This window comes from Helianthus annuus, chromosome 13 (genome assembly GCF_002127325.2).
Source record: "Helianthus annuus cultivar XRQ/B chromosome 13, HanXRQr2.0-SUNRISE, whole genome shotgun sequence".
NCBI classification, from domain to species: domain Eukaryota; kingdom Viridiplantae; phylum Streptophyta; class Magnoliopsida; order Asterales; family Asteraceae; genus Helianthus; species Helianthus annuus.
The window spans coordinates 171654425-171681738 of NC_035445.2; the positions used below are offsets into that span (position 1 = coordinate 171654425).

The window sequence follows — 27314 nt, forward strand, 5'->3', positions numbered from 1 at the left end:
CTCTAAGGCATGGAAACACCAGACCTGAAACATCACTATTGGTTGACCATACCTCCCATTCACACATATCTTTAAATTCAAGCATTTCAAGTGAAGGGAAGGCAACAACGAAAGTCCCAGTTAACTCAGAACTTATGACTTTAACCTCATCCATGCCTTGAATAAAAATCTCCTTAAGGTAAGGTAGCTGCCCAAGTGGTGGAAGATATGTGCATTTTCTACAGCCACATATAGACACATGAACCAAATGATGGAATCAAAGATCTCCAACCCAATTTGGAAAGTTTACTCCCCCATATGACACAATTGCAAGCTCTTTTAAGCTATCACTATTTGGCTTCAACTCATGAAGAACCTCCTTTTCAAGTGTTCCCGTGTGAGAATCATCATCCCATGTCAACTGTAACTTAGTAAGCCTTTTAAGAGATAAATTCGCCTCCCGAGCTTGCATTGCACTTTGCACTTTGTGTAGCCCTTCAATGGATATTTCCCCATGGAGATGTTGTAATCTCTTGAGCCATGGTATTGCAAAGCCACTCTCTTCTCCAATGATGATCTTGGTAAGAGTATGTACACATTTTAATTCACCAATCCCCAATGGTAGCTTCTTTAATAAAGGAGTATCTCTAATGTCAAAATGCCGTAACTTTTTGAGTTTCAAGAAACTTTTAGGCAACTTAGTCAATCTCTCACAACCAAAAACGATCAAAGTCTGTAAATTATATAAATTGCCATCATTCTCTCGTAGCTCTATGATTTCAGTTCGGCATAAATTAAGATACCTCAAGTGCTTCAAATTGCCAATGAAATCTGGTACCTCACTTATCCTAAAATGACTCAAAGAAAGAACCCTCAACAATGGCTATTGAGGAAGTAAGTGAAACAAAATCCTACTAGATAAGTGAAACCAGTTCCACCTTGGATCCAACCCAACAGATACAGCCATAAATGTTCTTAGACTTCTAGCTCCTTTCAATACCTCAAACTTTTGGTAACCTACACAAATCTCACGGATAAATGACATATGGCGATACTTTGCCAAAGCTTCCATCCCTAACTCCATATGATTGTCAAAGCTTAAGAAAATATTTCTGGAAACAAATGTTGCCAAGTCATTCATCAGGTCATGCATCACAAATAATGATTCCTCATTTGGTGCAAGTTGAAAAAAGGGTTGGTATTTATCTCCCCCACACAATGAAACTCACTGTAAACTCTCAAATGAGCTCACAACACTCTCTAACTCTCTCTATTTGCAAATGAGACAAAGGGTTGGTATTTATACCCATACCCATTTGTCTAGCAAACACACATGGTCAAACAAATAACCCTCTCGTTTAACCACTTCAAACGAGCGGGTCAATACACGTTCGTTTGACCGTTTCACTAACTATTACAAATTCAGCGTAAAATAATAACTAATCTATTCGACAAGCATCGGACACAAATTCTGCATCAACAAATTCCCCCTTGTCCGTTGCTGACGAATGCTGAAAATGCAACTGCAATCAATCTTCAGTCAAGTATTCATCTTCCTTGTGTTAACAAAATCCCCCTTGACCGATGATCCAGGTAGGTAGTATCTTGATGCTCCTTATAAAACATTTCCCCCTTAAAGTACGCGTATCCGTGTTGGGTGTTGTGCAATTTCCTCAATTGACCGATCTTCCGCTGATCTTCCAATACTCCAACCGACATTTGATAAGGGTTCCATTCTTTAAGAACTGCATCAAGTCTTGATCTGTCATAAGAACTCTATTTCATACAAGCATACTACATTGATAGAGATTTCTGGTGAACTGTCTTCTGTAAACGGTCTTTGTGGAATCGACCAAGTAATGCACTTTAATCTTCAGCATCAACACTCAGGAAAGTCAGCTAGACCAAGTGTATCCCTTGCAAGCTCAACCAGCATGCTTGGTTGAACTACATCCAGATCTCAATGTCTCGCCTTTGTGAAGTTGACCACGTAATGCACTACGGATCTTCAGCATCAGTACTCAGGAAGTCAGCTAGACCAATTACATCGTTTGCAAACTCAACGAATTGAGTTACCCCCAGATCCCAGTAAAATCCCGAAGAAACATCAAACCCAAAACCTAATCCTACAGGTCTTCAGTCTTGAACTATCAGCTTTCATAAAGATTCCCCCAGGTCTTCAGTAAACAACGCTTTGAAACAACTGTCGACTTTAGATACCTGTATGTTTCCATGCAAAACCCTTCACGCTGGCTGGAGAATTAATTAAAATCCTCAAATATGTGTCTGTGCAAAACATTCCACGCCGAACCGTTTGTATCACCAGAAAATCACAAACTCTACCACCTGTGATTGCATTTAGAAATTTACTGAAGAAATTCAACATACTACAATTTGTATTCCCCCATTTCTTTGGTAAGATCTCTAAACCTTAACAGATTCCCACCACTTTAAAGGAACTGTCGTCAACTTTCAAATGTTCATCAATTCCCTTCACTTAGCGGAACTATCGTCAATCTTCACTGAATGTTCTCGGTTTCGAAAAATCACGAAAACCACTTTCTTCTTTGCATATTCTAGTTGAATAAGAACGTCCCCTATTACCCCGTAGGATCCGACTTGTATCCCTCCAAAGACTTTGTGAACTTGTTAGGACCGGTATTGACATTCTAGGTTCATTCATTCGTTACCAAATGCGAGAATATGACAATAAACAAAAAGATTTCTTCGTTGCATATTCTAGTTGATAAAGAAATTTCGCCTAGTACCCCGTAGGATCCGACTTGTATCCCTCCAAAGACTTTGTGAACTCGTTAGGACCGGTATTGACGTTCTAGGTTCATACGTTCGTTTTCAAATGCGAGAATATGACAATAAACAAAATGCTTTCGAACATTTACATTTACGAATAACCGATAACAATCATAAATATTGACATGCGGAAGTGAACATACCGTATTGTTTTTGGCCCATAGTAGTCAAGTCACCATAATTTGATGTTTGCGTCGGTAACCGTGACTACCCCACATTTTTCAAAATTCAAGTTTTGTTTTCATCATGCCGCATCATCCCGCGCGCTCCCAAAATCCATACAAAATTGACGTTTACATGTAGAAGCGCGGTTCAAATAAATTTTGCGAACACCCGACCCATGTGCATGTAACTACCTTTGAATCTTGGCCCAATTAAGAGTTGCCATCACACATTCACAACCCAATCAAACTTAAATCCATACCTTGATTCACTAGAGCCCATCTAAGATACTTGAGGGTTCATTAGAAATCGAAGACCCGTAAGTCAAGCCCAACTGCCCAATAGTCTTGAAGATCCATTAAAGCAAAGTCCTCTCATCTCTTGAATTTCGTGGCCCCCTCAAAAAAAATAATATATAAAAAAAAGATCAGTTCAACAATTTTGACCAAACCCCCTTTCACTTTTGCAAACCCCTGTTCATCTTTATCTCTGTCTTTGTCTTCACACTTCCCATCTCTCTTCTCTCTTCGATACACACATATCCACCAAACAATCAAAACCCTTCACAAAAAAAATCCAGCCAAGATACCATCTTCTTTCTCATTCTCTGCGATGTACAACATCTATCCAAATAGATTTCAGTTTTCATGAAAACCTAACCTCGATTATCACAAATCTGCTTCTGCTCTTGGTGAAGGATTGTGCAGGAAGATGGGTGTAATTTCACGAAAGTTATTTCCGGCATGTTTGAACATGTGTGTCTGTTGTCGGCTCTCCGATCGAGGTCTCGGCAGCCGGTGAAGAGATACAAGAAACTACTTGCAGAAATCTTCCCCAAATCACCTGGTGATTTTCCAAATGAACGAAAAAAAGTGAAGCTCTGTGAATATGCTCGATTATCATCCGCCATTAACCATTACTTTGTCTCTTCTCTTTCGCTGCATACACCAGCTGAAAGACTTGGGGAGCCGACGAAACAACTTCGATGAAACACACCAGAGAGACGACGAAACTGATTTCTTAATGTTCTCCGATGAAACAGATCTGAAGTGTGTTGAACGACGAAACGGATCTTGAATTCTTGTCGACGAAACAGGATGATGTCTGAAGTCGACGAAACAGGATCTGTTTCGCTGAAGGATTTCGTTTCATCATGGGAAGTGGGGTTTCGTCGGAAACCCTAAAATTTCTTTAACAGCCACCAAGAACATCAAGAACAGAGCCACTATTTATTCCCAGATCTAACGAAAACTCTTTAGAAACAAGATGAAAACTTGATTTCTTTGGTGTAAAACAGAAAACCTAAACCTCGGGTGTGATTCGTTTCAGCACAGATCTGAATTTCGGGTCCAGATCTGGGTTTTTCTCCATTTTCACCATTTTTACATCTTGAACAAAAAGCACAAAAATCACAGATCTAGAGCACATGTCACTTAGTAAACGGTTAGATTTACTAAATCGGGCACCATAATTGTAGGACCGTGTTTCGTGACCGAAACCGTGATTAGTGTGAGATCGATTCAAGACGGGAGAGATTAGAGATGGATAAACAAACACTTCTTTGTATTAATCGGTAATAAAACATTACAAATCGGCCCGGTTACAAGACAACCGAACTAATACCAAAGGAGTATACATCCGGGGAGAGACCAAGTGGTGATCTCTCCCCCACACACTCTCTAACTCTCTCTATTTGCAAATGAGACAAAGGGTTGGTATTTATACCCACACCCATTTGTCTAGCAAACACACATGGTCAAACAAATAACCCTCTCGTTTGACCACTTCAAACGAGCGGGTCAATACACGTTCGTTTGACCGTTTCACTAACTATTACAAATTCAGCGTAAAATAATAACTAATCTATTCGACAAGCATCGGACACAAAATCTGCATCAACATCTTCAAAATATTCATGGCCCAAGCGTTCTGGTGACATGCTTGCATTTGATCGGTCCAAAAACCCTTCTGCCATCCACAATAGGACCAACTGCTTCTTGTCAAACCTAAAGTCCTTAGGAAACAAGGAGCAGTACGCAAACAATGGCTTCAAATCTGAAGAAAGATCATGGTAGCTTAGCCTAAGGGCTGGGATAATAGTCTTCCAGTCTGCACAAAGATCACCAACATTCTTTAAATCCCATATCTTACTATTTAAAACGTCATCCCATTTTTCTTGGTCTGATTTTGTCCTTAGTAGTCTTCCAATTGCCTTTAAAGCCAAGGGCAAACCACCACACTTTTCTACTATACATTCTCCCTTTTGTTTGAGTGTTGGGTGTAAATCAAAGTTATCTACACCCAATGCATGTCGTGCCAATAAAGACAAAGCATCTGTATCCGACAAACTCTCCAGATGGTCTACATGATCAAAGCCTATCATTTTGAGCAATTGCTTCTTGCGAGTTGTCATTATTATCCTACTTCCAAGAGCTCCCACATGAAGCGGGCGCACTAGGTTTTCCCATTCGTCGTAGTTCTCATTCCACACATCATCAAGTACTAGTAGGAATCGTTTGTCTGTAAATTGCTTAGTAAGAGCCATTTGAAGCTGATTTAAATCTTGGAATTCCTGTTTTTCCGGTGACATAGCTTGAAACAATGTTTTGCTTATCTTATAAATATCAAAATCATCAGACACACAAACCCATGCTTTGAGTTCAAAGTGAGCCTTCACCTTTGTATTGTTATATTAAAGTCTAGCTAGAGTGGTCTTACCAACCTCACCCATACTATATGGGTATGATGCTAAAGCATTCCTTAGATGACTGATCATCCCCAAACAACTTCTTGAGCAGTTTCTCTTTCTCACCTTCTCATCCAACAACACCAGATTCTAGCAAAGAGGTTTCGTTTCCTCTATTAATATATTTCTGTTTGTTATCTTTCACAATCAAACCTAGATCAGACTTTTTTTTTCTAGGTGTTGTAACTTGGTGTTAATACTATCTAACTTGTGACGCAATCTATGACTTAGTGAGAAATTTGTGCAGCAAGTTGGGATGACCTTTCTTACCTTGCTGGTAATTGCTCCTGATTCATGGGTGAGCTCACGATGTACCTTCGGTAGCCACATCATCGAGCACGTCATCAATATCGTAAGCCACATGTTGCAGATTGTTGAGCCATAGCCCAACAGATTCATCAGTTACTTCTTTGTGAGAAGCATCATTAAGGAGAGCTTGGATCTGGGACAATTTGCTCCCTAGTTCATTCAGCTCGGATTGAAGACCATGACAACGAACATATTTGATCAAGGCTTCATTGGCAAGCTTCTCAAAAATGACTTTGATGAAGCCAGCAGCAGCAGTTTCAGCCATCAGGATAAGAGTAGTTGGTCTGTAAATTGTAATCTGTATGAAAGGATTGAAGATAAGATAGGAGTGGAGAGAAGGAACTACTAAAGTCTTTATTACGGAATGATTCAATACTCCAGGGTTATGCACGTGACAGATTGAATCAATCTCCTTATTTCTTGGCTTTCAGTTTAGTTGTTAACGTCATTATTTTAAGTTAGAATAAGTCCTAGTTTTCTGCTTTTCAGTTTGTTACCGTTGTTATGCTGGCTATATAAGTGCAGCTCTTGTTCTTGTTTATGTATTCACAAAAAGCAATAAGAAAAGCCTTGAGATTGATTCATTACTTGTTCTTCGTGAGTTTACTATTGTATTCTGATATCAACAGTGGTATCAGAGCCTGAGAGTGATCCTTATCAATTCTTTTCTTCGAGTGTTACCCTTCAATGGCTGAACAAACAAGTACCTTACCCACTGCTCCTACTCCGATCCCTGTCTTCAAGGGAGAAGGGTATGAACATTGGAGTATTCGGTTGAAAACTATTTTAAAATCAAGAGAGCTCTGGGAATTGGTTGAGGAAGGAGTAAATAAGGCTGAAACTGATGTCAACAAACTGAATAATCTCAAGAAAAGAGATGCTCATGCTATGGCCATCATCCAACAGGCTGTACATGATCAACTTTTTTCTAGAATTGCTGCTGCTGAATCCGCTAAAGAAAGTTGGGAAATTCTAAAAATGGAGTATGAAGGTGATACTCAAGTAAAGGCTATTAAGCTGCAAGGACTTCGTAGGGAGTTTGAGAACTTGTCCATGAAAGAAGGAGAGTCTGTGGGAGAATACTTCTCACGAGTGATGGGAATAGTTAGTCAAAAAAGGGCATATGGAGAAGTGATTTCAGATCAAACTGTGGTAGAAAAGATTCTGAGGAGCTTGACTCCCAAGTTTGATTTTATTGTGCCATCCATTGAGGTATCTTTTGATTTGACTAAACTCTCACCAGTAAAATTGATGGGATCCTTGCAATCACAGGAGGAAAGACTTAATAGCAGATCTGCTGAGAAAAATGGAAAAAATGAAGAGCATGCCTTGCAGGTGATACAAGAAAGCAATCGACCAGGAAACTCACGTGGTAGAGGACGTGGAGGATTTAGAGGTCGTGGGAGAGGAAGATCATTTGATCGAAGCAAGGTCCCCCAATGCTATGTCTGTAAGAAATATGGTCATATGTCAAAAGAGTGTTGGTATAATGAAGATGCCCAGGTGAATGTGGCTGCAGATCCAGATGAACAAAAGGAAGAGAACAACAATGAAGAGCAACATCTCTTCATGGCGGTTACAGGTCACTTTAATGGATCTTTTTCGTTAATGTCTAAAACATGCTCTTCTCATGAGTCAAATAACCTATGGTTTCTTGACTCGGGTTGTTCTAATCACATGACTGGGTCTAGAACTAGTTTTGTAGAACTAGATGAAACGTTCAAGTTGAATGTTCAACTAGGAAACAAGAAGATTTTGGCAATTGAAGGAAAGGGAACTGTGAGGATCAATACAGGTTCAAACAGTCACAAACTCCTGAATGATGTGTATTATGCTCCAACCTTAGAGTACAATTTGCTGAGTGTGGGGCAGCTTATGAGAAAGGGATATTCCCTTCACTTTGAAGATGGAAACTGCACTATCAAAAATCATGGTATCGAGTTAATAAAAATCCCTATTGCCACTAATAATATGTTTGTTCTAGATGCTACAAAAACTGTGTCAAGCACTTCCAACTGCAACACTTCAAACTCAGTACAACTGTGGCACAAGAGATACGGGCACATCAATTGGGATAACTTGAAGACTCTGTGTGATAAAGATATGGTGATTGGTATGCCAAGAATCAGAGGTTCTGGTGTTTGTGAAGGTTGTATTCTGGGCAAACAGATTCGTCAACCATTCAAGTCCACATCATGGAGAGCCTCTAAGAAGTTGGAGCTTGTTCATGCTGATCTGTGCGGGCCTATGCAAGTACCTAGTCTTGGCCGTAGTCTGTATTACTTCCTGCTCATAGATGATGTGTCAAGGATGTGTTGGGTCTATTTCATTGAAAAAAAATCTGATGCCTTTGAAAAGTTCAAAATTTTAAAGCTTTAGTTGAAAAACAAAGTGAGTGTTCTATTAAGGTGTTAAGAACAGATTGAGGTGGAGAGTTTTGTTCAAAAGAATTTAACTCATTTTGTGAAGTGCACGGTATTAAAAGAGAGCTTACCGAACCACACACTCCTCAACACAATGGAGTGGTGGAAAGAAAGAATAGAACGGTGATGGGAATGGCCAGGAGTATGTTGAAAGAAAGAAGTCTGCCAAACTATCTATGGGCTGAGGCAGTTGCCACCTCAGTTTATCTCATTAACAGATCCCCTACAACTGCTGTGCAAGATAAAACTCCCTACCAGGTATGGTTCAACTCTAAACCAGATGTTACTAATTTGAAGATATTCGGTTGTGTTGCATATGGGCATGTTTTTGCACATGGAAGAAGGAAGCTGGATGACAGGTCAAATAAGATGATTTTTATTGGCTATTCATCAAATGGCACTGGTACTAGGCTGTTCAATCCAGTGACAAAGAAATTTGAAACGAGAAGGTTTGGTGACACTACTATAGTGGAAGATGCATCATGGAACTGGCAGGAGGTGCACAAGTCTGACAAACAAGTGTATGACAGGATGTATGCTGATCCGTTTCCAGAAGAAGTGGTTGTTGACACTCAAACTATTAACCATAATGTTGAAGTCTCAGCTAACACTCAAGGTCCAGCCACACCTCAAGTGACAACACCTCAAGCAGAAACAAGTCAAGTTCAATCCGGGGAAGGTTCAAGTGCCAGTTCATCAGCTCCGTTAAGAGTCAGAACAGTTGAAGATCTGTATGCTAACACTCAAGAGATGGATCCTGTGGGCCCTGATCATTTAACATGCCAATTTGCTCTTAATGTTGTAGATCCTGTATGTTTTTCCGAAGCAGTAAAGAAGGAAGAGTGGCAGGTGGCTATGAAGGAGGAACTTGAGGCAATTATCAAGAACAACACATGGCAGCTCGTTACACTCCCTGAGGGTAAGAATGTTGTTGGTCTCAAGTGGTTATTCAAAACAAAGATTGGAGCTGATGGAGAATTGATCTGTGACAACTCGAGTTTCTGACTTTCACTTTCGCATTAAATGCGCGTTGACTTTGACTGTTTAGTTGTTTGGATTGTAGACTTGAATTGTACGAGTTGTGTTTTAATGAGATGTATTGTCGTTTTGCCTATATGTGATTACTTGCTGTGGTAGAAAATAATAATTAGAATTATTATTATTATAATACTTAGTCTAGATCACGAAACATGACATACAGTTCGAAGGATTCGAAGGACCCCGAAAGATAACCTTCGGTCCGAAAGATCAGCCATTGGTTCGAAGGATCTCGAAACATATCCTTCGACCAAGGATTCTATCCTTCGACATCTTTCGGCCCATGAAATCCTTCGACACCTTTCGGCCCAATCACCTAATGGGCTTGGCCCACTTCTGTAATATGTTTATATACGGTGAATACATGCATCGGTGATTTTTCTAAAAACCCTAGTTCCTCGTGTGGTTGTGACGGCAATCTGGAATTCTCGAAGCTTGCTTTAGTTTTCGATTCCCCTCGGTTAGTATCCAAGCTTTGCATGATTATTTAATTGTTATCCTTGCTAACTGTTAATCGAATACATGGTTCATTAATATATATACATAATGTCTGATCTCATGTTTGAATCCCTTGCTTATTGACGATGTTGTAAACGAAAACGAAACAAGTGAACACGGTTTGGTTAGTCTAAACACGAAGAACTAAACCTGCTATCAATTAGGGTTTTTGATATTCTGTTCGGATTGTTAATCAATATTATAGATCGATTGTAGTGAGGAATCGTGCTCGTATGATGCTCGCTGTGTAGATGCACTGTTAAGATTTGGTACTTGTTGTGATTTGTTTGGACATGCATGATCGATGATGATTGTTAATGATGAAAACGGCTGTAGATGATTAGGGTTTCTGTTTCTGTAATTGACTGCGTGATATCCGTAACTGATTGTGATCAAACGTAACTGATATGTATCGAAAGATACTTGCTACTCGAAACATAGTGGTTGTCGAAAGATGCTTGTTAGTCGAAACATGCTTGTTAGTCGAACCATGCTTGTTAGTCGAACCATGCTTGTTAGTCGAACCATGCTTGTTAGTCGAACCATGCTAGTGTTGACCGAAAGATGACTTTTGGTCGAAAGATGACAGTAGTTCGAAACATAACTTTCGGTCCGAAGGATCATGGTGATAATTGTTGTCGAAAGATAAGAGTTGGACTCGAAAGATAATAGGGTTTGAATAATGGAACATGTGTTTGATTTAATTGACATGCCATGCTTGGTGATGAACGTTAAAAATTGTATTCGTGCACACTAGCTGATGATTTAATGTATTAAATAAGTGTTGAGCCGATATGCGAACTGACTGTTATGTGAATATTAAATTGCATGCGTATCATTTGCGAACATGAACTGATTTGTTATACGTGCATACACTAGGACGTGATTAATTACTTGTGAGTGCATAACCTAGCATACCGAGCAAACCAAGGTGAGTTCACACAGCCAAGGCATGGGGTTCCCAGGGTGGGAATGGGATTTTGATTATTTACTGGTACTTGTCTATAATGGAACGTGGTGATGTTATGGGATGAACTATGGTACACCCGTCACTGTTAGAACTACTGCTAGACTAGTAACACTTATTGAACTGATCTTCGCACACCTGCCAAGGGTTGGCCGCGATATTATGACTGACTTCGCACACCTGCCTTTGGAAGGCCGCGAACTGTAATTTACTAATCTTCGCACACCTGCCTGGTAGGCCGCGATACAACTAAACCTAGTCTAGAATACTCGGGATGAACATCCCCTAATATCTTCGCATACCTGCCTGGGAGGCCGCGATGGAAACTAATACGATACGTGACATAACGAACATACATACTACTACTCACGCTATACTATTACTGAACTGTTAACTGTGAACTCGCTCAACTAGTTGTTGACTCTCTGCTGCATGCCTTGCAGGACCTTAGGTACACTTGGAGCTTGCACAAGGAAGGAGCAGGTCGTTGTGGGCAATTGGATCGTGAACAATTTATGAACTTATAATTTATTTTGGATATTACATTACTATGCTTCCGCTACTTAAAACAGTATTTTGTTTGGAAACATCAATCATGTCATGTGACTTACGTTAATTACTTTTATTATTATTAAATGCTATGTTTGATATGATTGATGGCTTGATCCTGGTCAGTCACGCCTCCAAGCGGTGATACTCCGCGTGTGGATTTTGGGGGTGTGACAGATTGGTATCAGAGCCATTGGTTATAGAGAACTTGGTTTTAATATGGAAAAACGTTTTTTTTTTTTATTAAAACCAGACTATAACCAGAACAGTGCTCTCAACGATCCACAACGACGCTTCGCACCACGTGCAAGACTCAACTTCCTAGGTAATAAGGTTTATGTTTATTGCCTACATGCTAGGATTTGCATAGAACTTTGCTCGTAGTATGCTTACATTACCTTACTCACAACTTGTCATTGCATGAGAATACTTATGTGCTTACACTCTTCTGTCATCGCACTATTCGCGAACCTTTCTCACTTACGTTGCCTTTGATGTGAAGATCAATGGCCGCACGAATTACCATGACTCAAGCCCAGCTAGAGGCTCTCGTTGCTGCGGCAGTTGCAGCCGCCCAAGCAGGTCAACCCGCTCAGCAACAACCTGGGTGCACTTTCAAGAATTTCATGGAATGTCGTCCTAGCTCGTTCAGTGGCACGGAGGGAGCAGTTGGACTCCTCCATTGGTTTGAAAAGCTCGAGTCAGTTTTCGAGATGTGTGAATGCCCTGAGGAACGCAGGGTGAAATACGCTACCGGTACCCTAGAGGGAATCGCGTTAACTTGGTGGAACGCGCAAGTGCAGATATTCGGGTTGGCAGCTGCTAACGCCACACCCTGGAACGAATTCAAAGAACTTATTAAGAGAGAGTATTGTACACGTGAAGACATTCACAAGTTGGAGGACGAGTTGTATAACTTGAAAATGGTTGGTTCGGAAATCGAAGCTTACACCAAGAGGTCGAATGAGTTGGCTGTGCTGTGCCCAACCATGGTGGACCCTCCATACAAGCGCATTGAGTTGTATCTCAAGGGTTTGGTGCCAGAGATCCAGAGCCACGTGACGTCGGCTAACCTCAACAACATTCAAGAAATTCAGCGCCTCGCTCACCGCATCACAGACCAGGCAGTGGATCAGAACAGACTACCAAAACGCATCAGTGCTACCATTACTGCTACTACAACTCCAGCTGCTACTACTTCTGCTACAACCAACGAGAACAAAAGAAAGTGGGATGGGGATTCCAGTAAGGGATCGGTTTCTGTTCAGTCTCAGCAGCGCAGGACAAATGACTATCAGAACCCGAGCCAGCAATCATCTGGCAGTCAAGGACAGGGTGGATATCGGGGAATTCACCCACTGTGTAATAAGTGCAACAAACACCACAGTGGAAGATGTCGCAGGGAACAATGTCAAAGATGCCTCAAGATGGGTCATGAGGCTAAGGATTGTAGAAGCTCTCGGCCAGCAAATCAGAACCAGCCACTTCCGCCACCAGTTCCTCAAAACCCGCAACAGCAGCAACCACAGCGTGGAAACCGGGGATGTTTCCAGTGTGGGGCAGAAGGTCATTACAAACGCGATTGTCCTCAGTTGAACCAGAATCAGAACCACAACAATAACCAGGGCAACGGGAACAACGGCAACAACGGGGGAAACAACAATAACAATGGCAACGAGGCAAGAGGTCGAGTTTTCATGTTAGGAGGAGGAGACGCAATGAACGCTAATTGAACTTATGACTTCTTTTTGGGTTTTTCATTATTATGTTTCCGCTATTCGAACAAAGTTTGGTTTGAACATCAAATGTTTTGGGTTTTATGAATTATTTTAACTACTATATTTTATGTTTGATGTGATAGATGGTTTGATATGATTGTACACACCCGCCGTATTTATGGACATTACGAACCGAGTATGCAAACCCTACCTAGACAAATTGTCCTTGACTCCATCGACGACATTCTGATCTACTCCAAGAGTCAGGAGGAGCACGAGCAGCACTTCGTGGTTTATTGTGATGCATCGATACAGGGTCTTGGTTGCGTTTTGATGCAACAAGATAAGACTGTAGCTTACGCTTCGCGACAACTCAAGATTCATGGACGGAACTACACGACGCACGATTTAAAGCTGGGAGCTGTTGTTTTCGCGCTTAAGATATGGCGACACTACCTGTACGGTACCAGGTGCACGATTTACACCGATCACAGGAGTCTCGAGCATATCCTTAAGCAGAAGGATCTGAACATGCGTCAACGACGATGGGTCGAGTTACTAAACGATTACGAATGCGCTATCAAGTACCATCCAGGCAAAGCCAATGTTGTGGCTGACGCTCTCAGTCGGAAAGACACTTTACCTCGGCGCGTGCGAGCGCTACAACTCACGATCCAGTCTAGCCTCCCTACACAGGTACGAAATGCTCAGATAGAAGCATTGAAGCCCGAAAACGTCAAGGCTGAAGCCTTACGCGGCTCACGACAACAAATGGAACAAAAGGAAGACGGCGCCAACTATGTAACGGGCCGGATTTGGGTCCCTCTCTATGGCGATCTACGCGAACTTGTGATGGATGAAGTACACAAGTCTCGCTACTCGGTACGTACAGGGTCGGATAAAATGTACCACGACATTAGAACTATATACTGGTGGCCTAGCATGAAAGCCCACCTTACAAATGATTGGCTTGTGCGAGAGTCAAGACAGAGTACCAGAAACCCCCAGACTTACTTCAGCAACCCAGGATACCGCAATGGAAATGGGAAGAAATTTCCATGGATTTTGTTACAGGCTTACCTAGATCTCAGCGGGGGAACGATACAATATGGGTCATAGTTGATCGACTCCCCAAGTCTGCACACTTCCTGCTGATTAAGGAAACGGATAAGTTCTCCACTCTCGCAGATACCTACCTCAAAGAAGTTGTTTCGAGGCACGGGGTGCCCATTTCTATCATTTCGGATCGCGATGCACGATTCACGTCAGAACTATGGCAAGCGATGCACAAAGCGTTTGGCTCTCGTTTAGACATGAGCACAGCATATCACCCTCAGACGGATGGGCAGTCTGAGCGCACAATTCAAACCCTAGAAGGCATGCCTCGAGCGTGTGTTATCGATTTCGGCAACGGCTGGAAAAGCACCTCCCTTTTGGTGGAGTTTTCATACAACAATAGCTATCATACCAGTATTCAAGCCGCTCTATTCGAGGCATTGTACGGACGTAAATGCCGGTCACCTCTCTGTTGGGTAGAGGTGGGGGATAGTCAAATTACGGGTCCAGAGATTGTAGTGGACGCTATAGAAAAGATTGCACAGATACGACAACGCATGGCGGCAGCACGCGACCGTCAGAAAGCCTACGCACAGATACGACAACGCTGATCCGTTTCCAGAAGAAGTGGTTGTTGACACTCAAACTATTAACCATAATGTTGAAGTCTCAGCTAACACTCAAGGTCCAGCCACACCTCAAGTGACAACACCTCAAGCAGAAACAAGTCAAGTTCAATCCGGGGAAGGTTCAAGTGCCAGTTCATCAGCTCCGTTAAGAGTCAGAACAGTTGAAGATCTGTATGCTAACACTCAAGAGATGGATCCTGTGGGCCCTGATCATTTAACATGCCAATTTGCTCTTAATGTTGTAGATCCTGTATGTTTTTCCGAAGCAGTAAAGAAGGAAGAGTGGCAGGTGGCTATGAAGGAGGAACTTGAGGCAATTATCAAGAACAACACATGGCAGCTCGTTACACTCCCTGAGGGTAAGAATGTTGTTGGTCTCAAGTGGTTATTCAAAACAAAGATTGGAGCTGATGGAGAATTGATCTGTGACAACTCGAGTTTCTGACTTTCACTTTCGCATTAAATGCGCGTTGACTTTGACTGTTTAGTTGTTTGGATTGTAGACTTGAATTGTACGAGTTGTGTTTTAATGAGATGTATTGTCGTTTTGCCTATATGTGATTACTTGCTGTGGTAGAAAATAATAATTAGAATTATTATTATTATAATACTTAGTCTAGATCACGAAACATGACATACAGTTCGAAGGATTCGAAGGACCCCGAAAGATAACCTTCGGTCCGAAAGATCAGCCATTGGTTCGAAGGATCTCGAAACATATCCTTCGACCAAGGATTCTATCCTTCGACATCTTTCGGCCCATGAAATCCTTCGACACCTTTCGGCCCAATCACCTAATGGGCTTGGCCCACTTCTGTAATATGTTTATATACGGTGAATACATGCATCGGTGATTTTTCTAAAAACCCTAGTTCCTCGTGTGGTTGTGACGGCAATCTGGAATTCTCGAAGCTTGCTTTAGTTTTCGATTCCCCTCGGTTAGTATCCAAGCTTTGCATGATTATTTAATTGTTATCCTTGCTAACTGTTAATCGAATACATGGTTCATTAATATATATACATAATGTCTGATCTCATGTTTGAATCCCTTGCTTATTGACGATGTTGTAAACGAAAACGAAACAAGTGAACACGGTTTGGTTAGTCTAAACACGAAGAACTAAACCTGCTATCAATTAGGGTTTTTGATATTCTGTTCGGATTGTTAATCAATATTATAGATCGATTGTAGTGAGGAATCGTGCTCGTATGATGCTCGCTGTGTAGATGCACTGTTAAGATTTGGTACTTGTTGTGATTTGTTTGGACATGCATGATCGATGATGATTGTTAATGATGAAAACGGCTGTAGATGATTAGGGTTTCTGTTTCTGTAATTGACTGCGTGATATCCGTAACTGATTGTGATCAAACGTAACTGATATGTATCGAAAGATACTTGCTACTCGAAACATAGTGGTTGTCGAAAGATGCTTGTTAGTCGAAACATGCTTGTTAGTCGAACCATGCTTGTTAGTCGAACCATGCTTGTTAGTCGAACCATGCTTGTTAGTCGAACCATGCTAGTGTTGACCGAAAGATGACTTTTGGTCGAAAGATGACAGTAGTTCGAAACATAACTTTCGGTCCGAAGGATCATGGTGATAATTGTTGTCGAAAGATAAGAGTTGGACTCGAAAGATAATAGGGTTTGAATAATGGAACATGTGTTTGATTTAATTGACATGCCATGCTTGGTGATGAACGTTAAAAATTGTATTCGTGCACACTAGCTGATGATTTAATGTATTAAATAAGTGTTGAGCCGATATGCGAACTGACTGTTATGTGAATATTAAATTGCATGCGTATCATTTGCGAACATGAACTGATTTGTTATACGTGCATACACTAGGACGTGATTAATTACTTGTGAGTGCATAACCTAGCATACCGAGCAAACCAAGGTGAGTTCACACAGCCAAGGCATGGGGTTCCCAGGGTGGGAATGGGATTTTGATTATTTACTGGTACTTGTCTATAATGGAACGTGGTGATGTTATGGGATGAACTATGGTACACCCGTCACTGTTAGAACTACTGCTAGACTAGTAACACTTATTGAACTGATCTTCGCACACCTGCCAAGGGTTGGCCGCGATATTATGACTGACTTCGCACACCTGCCTTTGGAAGGCCGCGAACTGTAATTTACTAATCTTCGCACACCTGCCTGGTAGGCCGCGATACAACTAAACCTAGTCTAGAATACTCGGGATGAACATCCCCTAATATCTTCGCATACCTGCCTGGGAGGCCGCGATGGAAACTAATACGATACGTGACATAACGAACATACATACTACTACTCACGCTATACTATTACTGAACTGTTAACTGTGAACTCGCTCAACTAGTTGTTGACTCTCTGCTGCATGCCTTGCAGGACCTTAGGTACACTTGGAGCTTGCACAAGGAAGGAGCAGGTCGTTGTGGGCAATTGGATCGTGAACAATTTATGAACTTATAATTTATTTTGGATATTACATTACTATGCTTCCGCTACTTAAAACAGTATTTGGTTTGGAAACATCAATCATGTCATGTGACTTACGTTAATTACTTTTATTATTATTAAATGCTATGTTTGATATGATTGATGGCTTGATCCTGGTCAGTCACGCCTCCAAGCGGTGATACTCCGCGTGTGGATTTTGGGGGTGTGACATGATCAAGCACAAAGCCAGGCTAGTTGCTAAGGGATATTCTCAGAAATATGGTATAGACTATGAGGAAACGTTTGCTCCAGTGGCAAGATTTGAAACAATCAGGCTTGTTATCGCTATTGCTGCTCTTAGAGGGTGGATTTTGCATCAATTGGATGTAAAGTCTGCCTTTCTAAACGGTGACTTGGAGGAAGAGATATATGTTGAACAGCCTGAAGGTTTTCAAGTTAAAGGAGAGGAAAGTAAAGTGTACAGATTGCACAAGGCATTATACGGGTTGAAGCAGGCTCCCAGGTCTTGGTACTCAAAGATAGATGGTTATTTCAGTAGCAACGGTTATGTTAGAAGCCCAAATGAGCCAACACTTTATGTTAAAACAAATGCTCTTGGTATCATCTATGTAAGCCTTTATGTAGATGACATCATATGCACAAGTTCAAGTGGGATGATGATTGCTGAATTCAAGGCTGGGATGAAGAAAGTGTTCGAGATGACTGACTTGGGGCAACTACAATACTTTCTGGGCTTAGAGATCAAACAAACTCACGAGGGTGTATTTGTCTCTCAAGAAAAATATGCTCTCAATCTAATCTCTAAGTTTGGAATGACAGGTTGCAAATTAGATGATATTCCAATGAGTCCGTATGAGAAATTTCAAGTTGATGATGGTGAGGACAAGGTTGAGGAAACAAGGTATAGAAGTTTAGTGGGAGGTCTGATGTATCTAACTCACACTCGTCCAGATTTGTCCTATGCTGTGGGAGTATTATCTCGGTTCATGCAGTCTCCTTCAAAAACACATGCTGGTGCAGCTAAGAAAATCTTAAGATACATTGCAGGAACTTGTCAGTTTGGAATTTGGTATAAAAGAGGAACTAAAGTGGAGTTGTTTGGATATACTGATAGTGATTGGGCAGCATGCATTGATGATAGGAAAAGTGTGAGTGGTTATGTGTTCTCAATTGGGAATGGAGCCATTTCCTGGTGTTCAAAGAAGCGGGCCACAGTTGCTTTGTCAAGCACTGAGGCAGAATATATATCAGCAACCAGTGCAGCATGTCAATGTATTTGGCTTAGTAGAATCTTGGAAGACTTGGGCATAAAACAAGAAAATGCTACTACAATATGGTGTGACAGTCAATCAGCAATCAATTTGTCCATAAATCCAGTTACACATAGCAAGGCCAAGCATATTGAATTGAAATATCACTTCATAAGAGACATGGTAAATCAAGAGAAAGTGATACTGAGGTTTTGCAACACAAGAGAACAGATTGCAGATTGTATGACCAAAGCCTTGGCACCTGAAAAGTTTGTGATTCTTCGATTTCAGTTGGGAGTGCAGGAGTTTGAATCAAGGGGAGGTATTACGGAATGATTCAATACTCCAGGGTTATGCACGTGACAGATTGAGCACATGTCAGATTGAATCAATCTCCTTATTTCTTGGCTTTCAGTTTAGTTGTTAACGTCATTATTTTAAGTTATAATAAGTCCTAGTTTTCTGCTTTTCAGTTTGTTACCGTTGTTATGCTGGCTATATAAGTGCAGCTCTTGTTCTTGTTTATGTATTCACAAAAAGCAATAAGAAAACCCTTGAGATTGATTCATTACTTGTTCTTCGTGAGTTTACTATTGTATTCTGATATCAACAGTCATCATTTATTAGTCTTCTCAACAAATTGTCTTGGTCAACACTTTGTTAATAGTATTCCACAACGGGAAGTTTACTGGAATGAAATGAATGTGTATCTTTGCCAATGCAAACATTTGATTTTATATTTCACTTTTATTAAAAATAAGTTCACCTGACATACAAAACGGTAAAAATATACACACTTAAAAAGCTATATTTGTGTCATTACTAAAAACAACCTGTCTTCATAACAGACTAAATTCAGTTTATTCTTCCATCAAGAAACAATTTTGAGTCATTTTTTTATAAATGACTTAAGCTCAATAAACCCCAAATACCAATATCGATCAAGAAACATAAAACAATTTTGATTCAAATCATATGTTTCTTTCAAGTATTTGATGAATTGCATTCCATGTCACTTTTATTAAAAATAAGTTCACCTGACATACAAAACGGTAAAAATATACACACTTAAAAAGCTATATTTGTGTCATTACTAAAAACAACCTGTCTTCATAACAGACTAAATTCAGTTTATTCTTCCATCAAGAAACAATTTTGAGTCATTTTTTTATAAATGACTTAAGCTCAATAAACCCCAAATACCAATATCGATCAAGAAACATAAAACAATTTTGATTCAAATCATATGTTTCTTTCAAGTATTTGAGATATAATCAAGAAACATAAAACAATTTTGATTCAATTTTGATTCAAATCATATGTTTCGTTCAAAATGATGATGTAGAAGATAGAGTGTGTATCATGGTCCTTTTTCTTGCTGAGATCAAAATTGAAGTAGTATAGCCATTCAATCAGGAGGCTATGTATGTGTTCTTGTGAGTCTTTGTAATATGTTACAATTATCTAATAATAATATCATGGTACTGTTGCTGTTTTGATTACTTTTTTAGGGTTGACTTTTTTAGGTCAAACATACTATGGAACCGAATCCAAAGTTGATAATATATCTTGAAATTTACAATAACTTTTGGATAATAACAGGGTTGATCGAGTTTTGTCATAAAATTCAAGTTAGTTGTGGGATTTGCTAAAAACAGCATCCTTGATATGTTTGACTTTAAGGTGAAGTAGATTATTTTGAAATCCAATATTGCCGTGAAATCTTTAGATTACAACGAATATTGATTAATATTCACTAAATTCCATAACAACTTCTCTTCATAAAATAGGAAAAGTGTCAAATTTGTCACAAGTTCTGAATTGTGGAAATTTGTTTCATAAGTTGACATTTAGGTACTAGACTAACCTCCAAGTTCAGAATCGTGACAAAATGAATAAATGTCCAAGGGATTATACAATAAATACGTTTAGCTCTAAAAAATACTATCAATAAGAAAATTACTGTGTTATGGAGTTCATATTGATTCTGCAAATGCAATAAAAAAGCACCGAACAATTTGACTTTTTAAGTCAAACTGTCTTAACTTCCAAGTCCTACATTAGTATGAAGCAGTTAAATCGACAAGAGATATCATTGTTTGACACCGAAGTTTAATGTATACTATTGATTACAACAAGACCATCATGAACTCGGAAGGTAGCATGATTAACTTCAAAAGTCAAAACCCAAAATTCTTAAAATATTGCAGCAGTATAACCATTCAATTTTCATGATATTGTTTTGTGTAGCTCATTGTTCTTGTGACTCTTTGTTTAATATCAATCCCCCAGATTAAACCGGCATAGTATGAACCGCGCATCCATCATTTATTCCTAATAGTTTTTTGATACCTGCAGAGTTGCGGATAGGCTATTATTAAACGGCAATCGAAAGCAATGGTTGACAGACAACTTAAAAGTCAACTTTAGCAAACTACCAATGGTTGAATACGTATTAGAGCACCAACTTGCAGCAAAGACTTTTAGCTCTACACCTCAACATCTCGTGACCCGTTTCATTTCAAATTGCTAAATTCTAACCCGTTCAATATTCCTTCATAGTATTCATCGAAACAGGAGAATCAAGCATGCTTTGAGCCTTCTTTTGATGACGCCATCCAAATCCCCTGCTTCAACTTCTCTTCACTGGTTCATTTCATTAACGACTCAGCTTCCTCAGCATTATCCCCCGATTCTCTTTCATATTCACAAGAAGGCATAAGTATCCTGCCAAGACTCATTTTATATTTCGTTTCCTGCAATGCAATTAAACAAACAATTACATTAATTTTACAAACATTTAATTGTAACATGACTCAAGATAGATATTTCTCAATTCTTTTTAATCATGATGAGAATAAAACTTACTTTATTTTTGTGAGTTTGACCTATTACTAACAAAGTCAAATCTCTAAAATCGGAGCTTCACAAAACCATGCTTTCTCCATTTTTGAATAGTGTTGTCTTCTTTGGGATTCACTGAAAAAAAAAATTGTTAACAGAGTAAAACCTGCAAAAAAGTAAAAAAAAAAAAGTTGACCTTTTAAGATTCGAATCGAAAAAAACATTAAAAACAAACAAACCTGGGTTGAAGAAGCTCTTTCTTGCTCCTGAAGAGCCTCTTTCACTCTCTGATTGTAGTTTGTATCTACTGACTGATATACATTATCTGGAATCACTAACAGTTCGGAATTCAGATACATGATTGCAGTCGATATTCATACATATATTTGCTCTGTTTAATTCAGAAACGGTTTATTTAACTAAATAAAGTGTGTCTCACTCTTACCTCTATGCCGCCGTTGCAGATTAATACACTTATTGTTACCTATTGCTACAAAAACAGAAGTGGGATTAACCGTATAAACAAAGACTTGTAAAATTATGTAATGATCTCTTACATGGAAGGTGTATAGCGAAGGTTGAATACATGTATCAGAGCACCAACTTGCAGCAAAGACTTTTTAACTCAACACCTCAACAAGCCCGTGACCCGTTTCATTTCGAATTTCTAAATTTTGACTTGTTTGTTTTAATTCACTGATGATCGTTAACAGAAGTGACATCATCCAAATCCAAATCCCTGGTGATTATTGCCTCGCCAACTTTCGAACGGTCCTTGATCACACCTGTCTCTGGGACTACCGATTGTTCCGATCCCATGTCAGGGCTTTTATCCCCTGTTTCTATTTCGGATATGAAATTTCATTTCCGAAAGGCGGTACCCACTCTTCCTCTTCTTTGATCATCAAACTGCTGCTTCAGTGGGAGACACATATTGACAAGCAGGCGTTAGTATCCTGCATTGCAATTTCATATGAGATTAAAACTCAAGACTCATTTAATTGCATTTATGACTTTCTCATGTGATCCTACATCAAATTTTACATACTATCCTCATCCCCTTTAGTTCTTTCCAACTCACATAAATTTTGATATATCCATAAAAAAATGTTGAGTAAAACCTGCAAAGAAAGTTTAAAAGTTGACTTTTTAAGATTAAAAAAAAAACATTTATTTGCAATTCCATGAGCATAGTATGTAATATCTGATGTTTAAATAAAAGCAAAATGTAATATATAATTTACACATCAAAAACTAAAAGGAGTCAAAGGTTATTTAAGAAAAATGTACCTGTGTATTGTACGTATGAAGGTATTTTAATAACAAATGTTGACGAATGGGATATGAGAGATGAGGGGATAGTAGTGGGAGCCTCTTCCTTCACATCTTCTTCTCAGTTTTGGGCATCTAATGATCTCCAAACTCAAAAGTGAAGGTAACAGCGTCTCTGGTAGATCCTTCACCTTTGGGCAGAAGGAAATGGTGAGATGTTGAAGGGATGTGAGGTGTTGGAGTCCCATTGAAAGCGATTCCAGTTTATAAAATTCTCGTATGAAAAGTTCAGTAAGAGAAGAAGGGAATAGGTTAGACAATTGTCTGAAGTTACTCACACAGGGTTCATCAAATAACCATAGCTTAACAAGGGAAGTTGGACAATTCTGAGGGCCCCACTCCGACATGGGCTTCTTCAACCTCCCTAATTCAAGGAAACACAAATTGGGGGGCCATAACCCACCATGACAGGAAGCATCAATACTTGGACAATCTTTGATTGTCAATTCTTTTAACAAGGTGAGACTCGCCATCTGAAGGGCAGAAAATGACTCCATGCTTTCACATTTTTTCTATTTTCAAATGGGTGAGAAGAGGCAGTGGGAGGTCGGGAAATGACTCAAGACTTTGACAGTTGTTTAGATACAACTCAGTGAGGTAAACGAAGTTACCCAATTGCATGATTGATTTCAAATTCACACAATCACGTATATGAAGTGACTTAAGCTTCTGCCCTCCTCCTGTTGCTGATGTTGGGAAGGAGACATATGTAAGTGAACGACAATAACCAATATCCAAACGTTCAATGCTATGTGGACAAAAACAACGCTCCATCTTTTGACAACCACTTACCGTCAACATCCTAAGAGATGACAGGCTGCTGCCCCCCAAATTATCCTCCTCTTCTTTCTCTCCTAAACTCACCAAATTAAAGCAACGTAATACTGTCAATTCCTTTATATTCACAAGAACCTTACTCGCCTCTTCTTCTGATTCCCACAAGAATCTTATTTCATCACATTCATCAATTCTTACTTTTTCAACTCCCCCAAGAAGCTCCATAACACCTCTCCACACCTCAAATGTTAGCCCTGAAATAGATTTCATATGCAACATGGCAATTGATGAAGCTGCCCGAACCAGACTTCTCAACACACCAACACCACATCTAGTAATTTTTAAAACCTTTAGCAAAGGTAGTGCTTCAGCTGAGACATCAACCAATTTGGGACAATCTGCTATATAAAGCTCACCAAGGCAAGGAAAAACTGCATTGTTGGTTGACCATATCTTCCATCCCAACATATTTTGAAACTGTAAAATTTCAAGTGAAGGTAGTTTTTCAGGTGAGAGTTCAATAAGCTTTGAACAACTACCTATATGAAGTTCTCTAAGGCGTGAAAGTGCTGAAACCTCGCCATTGATTGACCATCCCTTCCACCCACGCATATATAACCTTAGGATTTCAAGTGAAGGTAGTGTTTCAGGTGAGAATTCAATCAACTTGGGACAATACAAGATCTCAAGCTTCCGAAGGCTTGGAAACACTGCATCAAAAACCTCGTTACTGGTTAACCATACCTTCCAGCTGCTCATATATTCAAACCTTAGTATTTCAAGTGAAGGGAAGGCAGCAAAAGTTAACTGGTTGGTGCCGGTAAACTCCAAACCTATGAATTTAACATTAGGCATGCTACTTATATACAACTCCTTAAGTGAGGGTAGTTGCCCAAGTGGTGGTAGAGATGTACAGTTTTTACAGTCACTTATCGACACATCAACCAACCGATGAAAAGAAGGATGCCCAACCCATTTCGGAAACTCTATTCCCCCATATGACTTAATTGCAAGCTCTTTCAACCATTCACTATCAGGTTTCAGCTCTTCGAGAACCTCCTTTTGACGTGTTCCATGTTGAGAACCCTCTCCCCAATTCAGCTCTAACTTAGTAAGCCTTTTTAGAGTTAATTGTGCCTCATGTGCTTGCATTTTGCTTTGCACTTTGCACAACCCTTCAATGGAAAGTTTGCCACGGAGATTGTTTAATCCCTTAAGCTCGGTTATAGCAAAGCCACTGTCTTCTTCTTCGATGACGATCTTGGGGAGAGTTTGTAGGTTTTTCAGCTTACCAATCCCCAAGGGCAGCTTCTTGAGCGATGCAGTACCCCTAAAGTCAAAATGCCTTAAATTTTTGAGCTTTAGGAAACTTTTAGGCAACTTAGTCAATTCATAACATCCACAAACCATCAATATCTGTAGATTAAAAAGATTACCAATATTATCTGGTAGGTTTTCGATCAAGGTTTCAGACAAGTTAAGATACCTCAAGTGCTTCAAACTGCAAATGAAATCTGGTACCTCACTTATATCAATGCCACCCAAAGAAAGGACCCTTAATAGTGGCACCTGAGGAAGTAAGTCAATGAAAAACTTACTGGAATTGAAACAGTAGCGATCATTTTGACCTAAGTTTATTACCAACAATGTTCTCAGACTTCTGGCTCTTTTAAATGGCTCAAATTTCTTGTAAACTCCATATTTCTCATAAATAATTGACATATGACGGTACTTTGTCACAGCTTCCTTCCTCGATTCCGTATGATTCTCAAACCTTAGAAAGAAATCTTTGGCAACAAATGTGGCCAAGTCATTCATCAAGTCATGCATCACATATAAAGTTTCATCATTAGGTGCATGCTGAAAAAAGGACCTTGACAACAATGCTTCAAAATCATCTTGGCCAAAGTCTTCATGTGACTTGGTTGCATTTGATTGGTTTAAGAACCCTTCGGCCATCCACAATAAGACTAACTCCTCTTTGTTATACAAGAAGTCCTTAGGGAACAAGGAGCAATATGCAAACAACCGCTTCAAATTTGCAGAAAGATCATGGTAGCTTAACATAAGGGCTGGAAAAATCACCTTCCAATCTGCAGAAAGATCACCAACATATTTTGAATCCCATATTTTACTATTTAAGACGTCATCCCATTTTTCTGGTGTTTTTTTCCTCAGTAGCCTTCCAATTGCTTTTAAAGCCAAAGGCAAAGTACCACACTTTTTCACAATAGCTTCACCCTTTTCCCTAAGTGTTGGGTATGAATCAAAGCTATCAACACCCAATGCATGCATAGCAAATAAGGACAAAGCATCTTCAGATGACAAACTCTCCACCAGGTCTAGATCATCAAAACCTAGCATTTTGAGTAGTTCAATTTTTCGAGTTGTCATGATAACCCTACTTCCAGGAGCCCCTGAATATAATGGGCGCACTAGCTTTTCCCAATGGTCATAGTTCTCAGTCCACACATCATCAAGAACTAGTAGAAATCTTTTGTCTTTAAATTGCTCCGTAAGAGCCTGTTGAAGCTGATTTAAATCTTCAAACTCCTTCTTTTGCCCAGACACAGCTTGAAACAAAGTTTTGCTTATCTTAAATATATCAAAATCATCAGAAATACAAATCCATACGTGGAGTTGAAAGTGACCCTGCACCTTTGTATCGTTATACAAAAGTCTGGCCAGAGTGGTCTTACCAACCCCTCCCATTCCAACTATGGGAATTATGCTAAAATTTTCCTTAGATGACTGGTCATCGCCCAACAACTTGTTAAGCAGCTTCTCTTTCTCGCGTTCTCGTCCAACAACACAAGATTCTAGCAAAGAGGTTTCGTTTCCTCTATTGGGATCTTTCCGGTTTTCGTCTTTCACAATCAGACCAAGATCAGATTTTGCTTTATACAGACGCTGTAACTCGATGGTAATACCATCTATCTTGGGAGACAACCTATGACTTAGTGAGAACTTTGTGAACCAAGCTGGGACGATGAGGTTTCTTACCTTGCTTGTGCTTGCTTCTGATTCCTTGGTCAGCTCACGACGCATGGCTTCCGTAGCCACATCATCAAGTACGTCATCGATATCATAAGCCAAGTGTTGGAGATCAATGAGCCACTGTTTAACAGCTTCATCTTTTATTTCCTTGTCAGAAGCATCATGAAGCACAGCTTGGATTTGGGACAGTTCTTTCCCCAGATTTTCCAGCTCGGAGTGAATCCCCTGAGAGCGAACATACATCTTGAAGGCTTCATCCGCAAGCTTCTCTAATATGACTTTGACAAGAGCAGAAGTAGCAGCATCAGCCATTGTTAAAGGTAAACTGGGAATGAGAGTAGTTGGTTTGTATGAGAGAAAATGCAGATGAGATATGATTGAAGTAATGGTTTTATAAAATGAGTGGGTACCAGTAATGAACTTGTATTCTTGTAATATTTTATGGATTATAATGCCAGCTTGTCAGTGTAAACATGTGAACCTTAATATTGATTTTATAACTATATTTAGGATAAAAGTAAGTTAAGAAAGTAAATTTAAATTAAAAAAATTCACAGCTTCGGTTGTGTAAACACTCACTGGAGTATCCATAAATTCTTAGGGACTCTGGTTGGGTATCTGATAATTACCGCACCGAAACGAATTAGATATATATCTAACTTAACCAAATTTAACCAATTAAACCAATTTATTTGGTTTATTTGATTCAGTATTGGTTATCATTCCGTTTATTCATCTAAGTTCGGTTCCGTTGTCCGAATAACCAAGATT

The 27314-nt window shown here is 39.7% G+C and overlaps 2 protein-coding genes across 2 annotated transcripts; both read right to left on the reverse strand.

The window, feature by feature from the left end:
* Positions 1-256: 256 nt before the first annotated feature.
* On the reverse strand, positions 257-6272 carry LOC110902365 (putative disease resistance RPP13-like protein 1). Its single transcript, XM_022149049.1, has 4 exons — positions 6014-6272; positions 4836-5544; positions 918-1091; positions 257-827 (listed from the first exon to the last, which is right to left on the reverse strand). The coding sequence occupies exons 1-4, from the start codon at positions 6270-6272 to the stop codon at positions 257-259; spliced, it is 1713 nt and encodes a 570-aa protein (XP_022004741.1).
* A 14309-nt stretch (positions 6273-20581) lies between these two features.
* LOC110900361 (putative disease resistance RPP13-like protein 1) lies at positions 20582-26881 on the reverse strand. The gene is made up of 7 exons (XM_022147240.2): positions 22728-26881; positions 21995-22393; positions 21883-21927; positions 21677-21762; positions 21462-21572; positions 21032-21349; positions 20582-20945 (listed from the first exon to the last, which is right to left on the reverse strand). Exon 1 carries the CDS (start codon positions 26853-26855, stop codon positions 23271-23273), a length of 3585 nt encoding a protein of 1194 aa, XP_022002932.1. The 5' UTR covers positions 26856-26881; the 3' UTR covers positions 20582-20945; positions 21032-21349; positions 21462-21572; positions 21677-21762; positions 21883-21927; positions 21995-22393; positions 22728-23270.
* Positions 26882-27314: the final 433 nt, after the last annotated feature.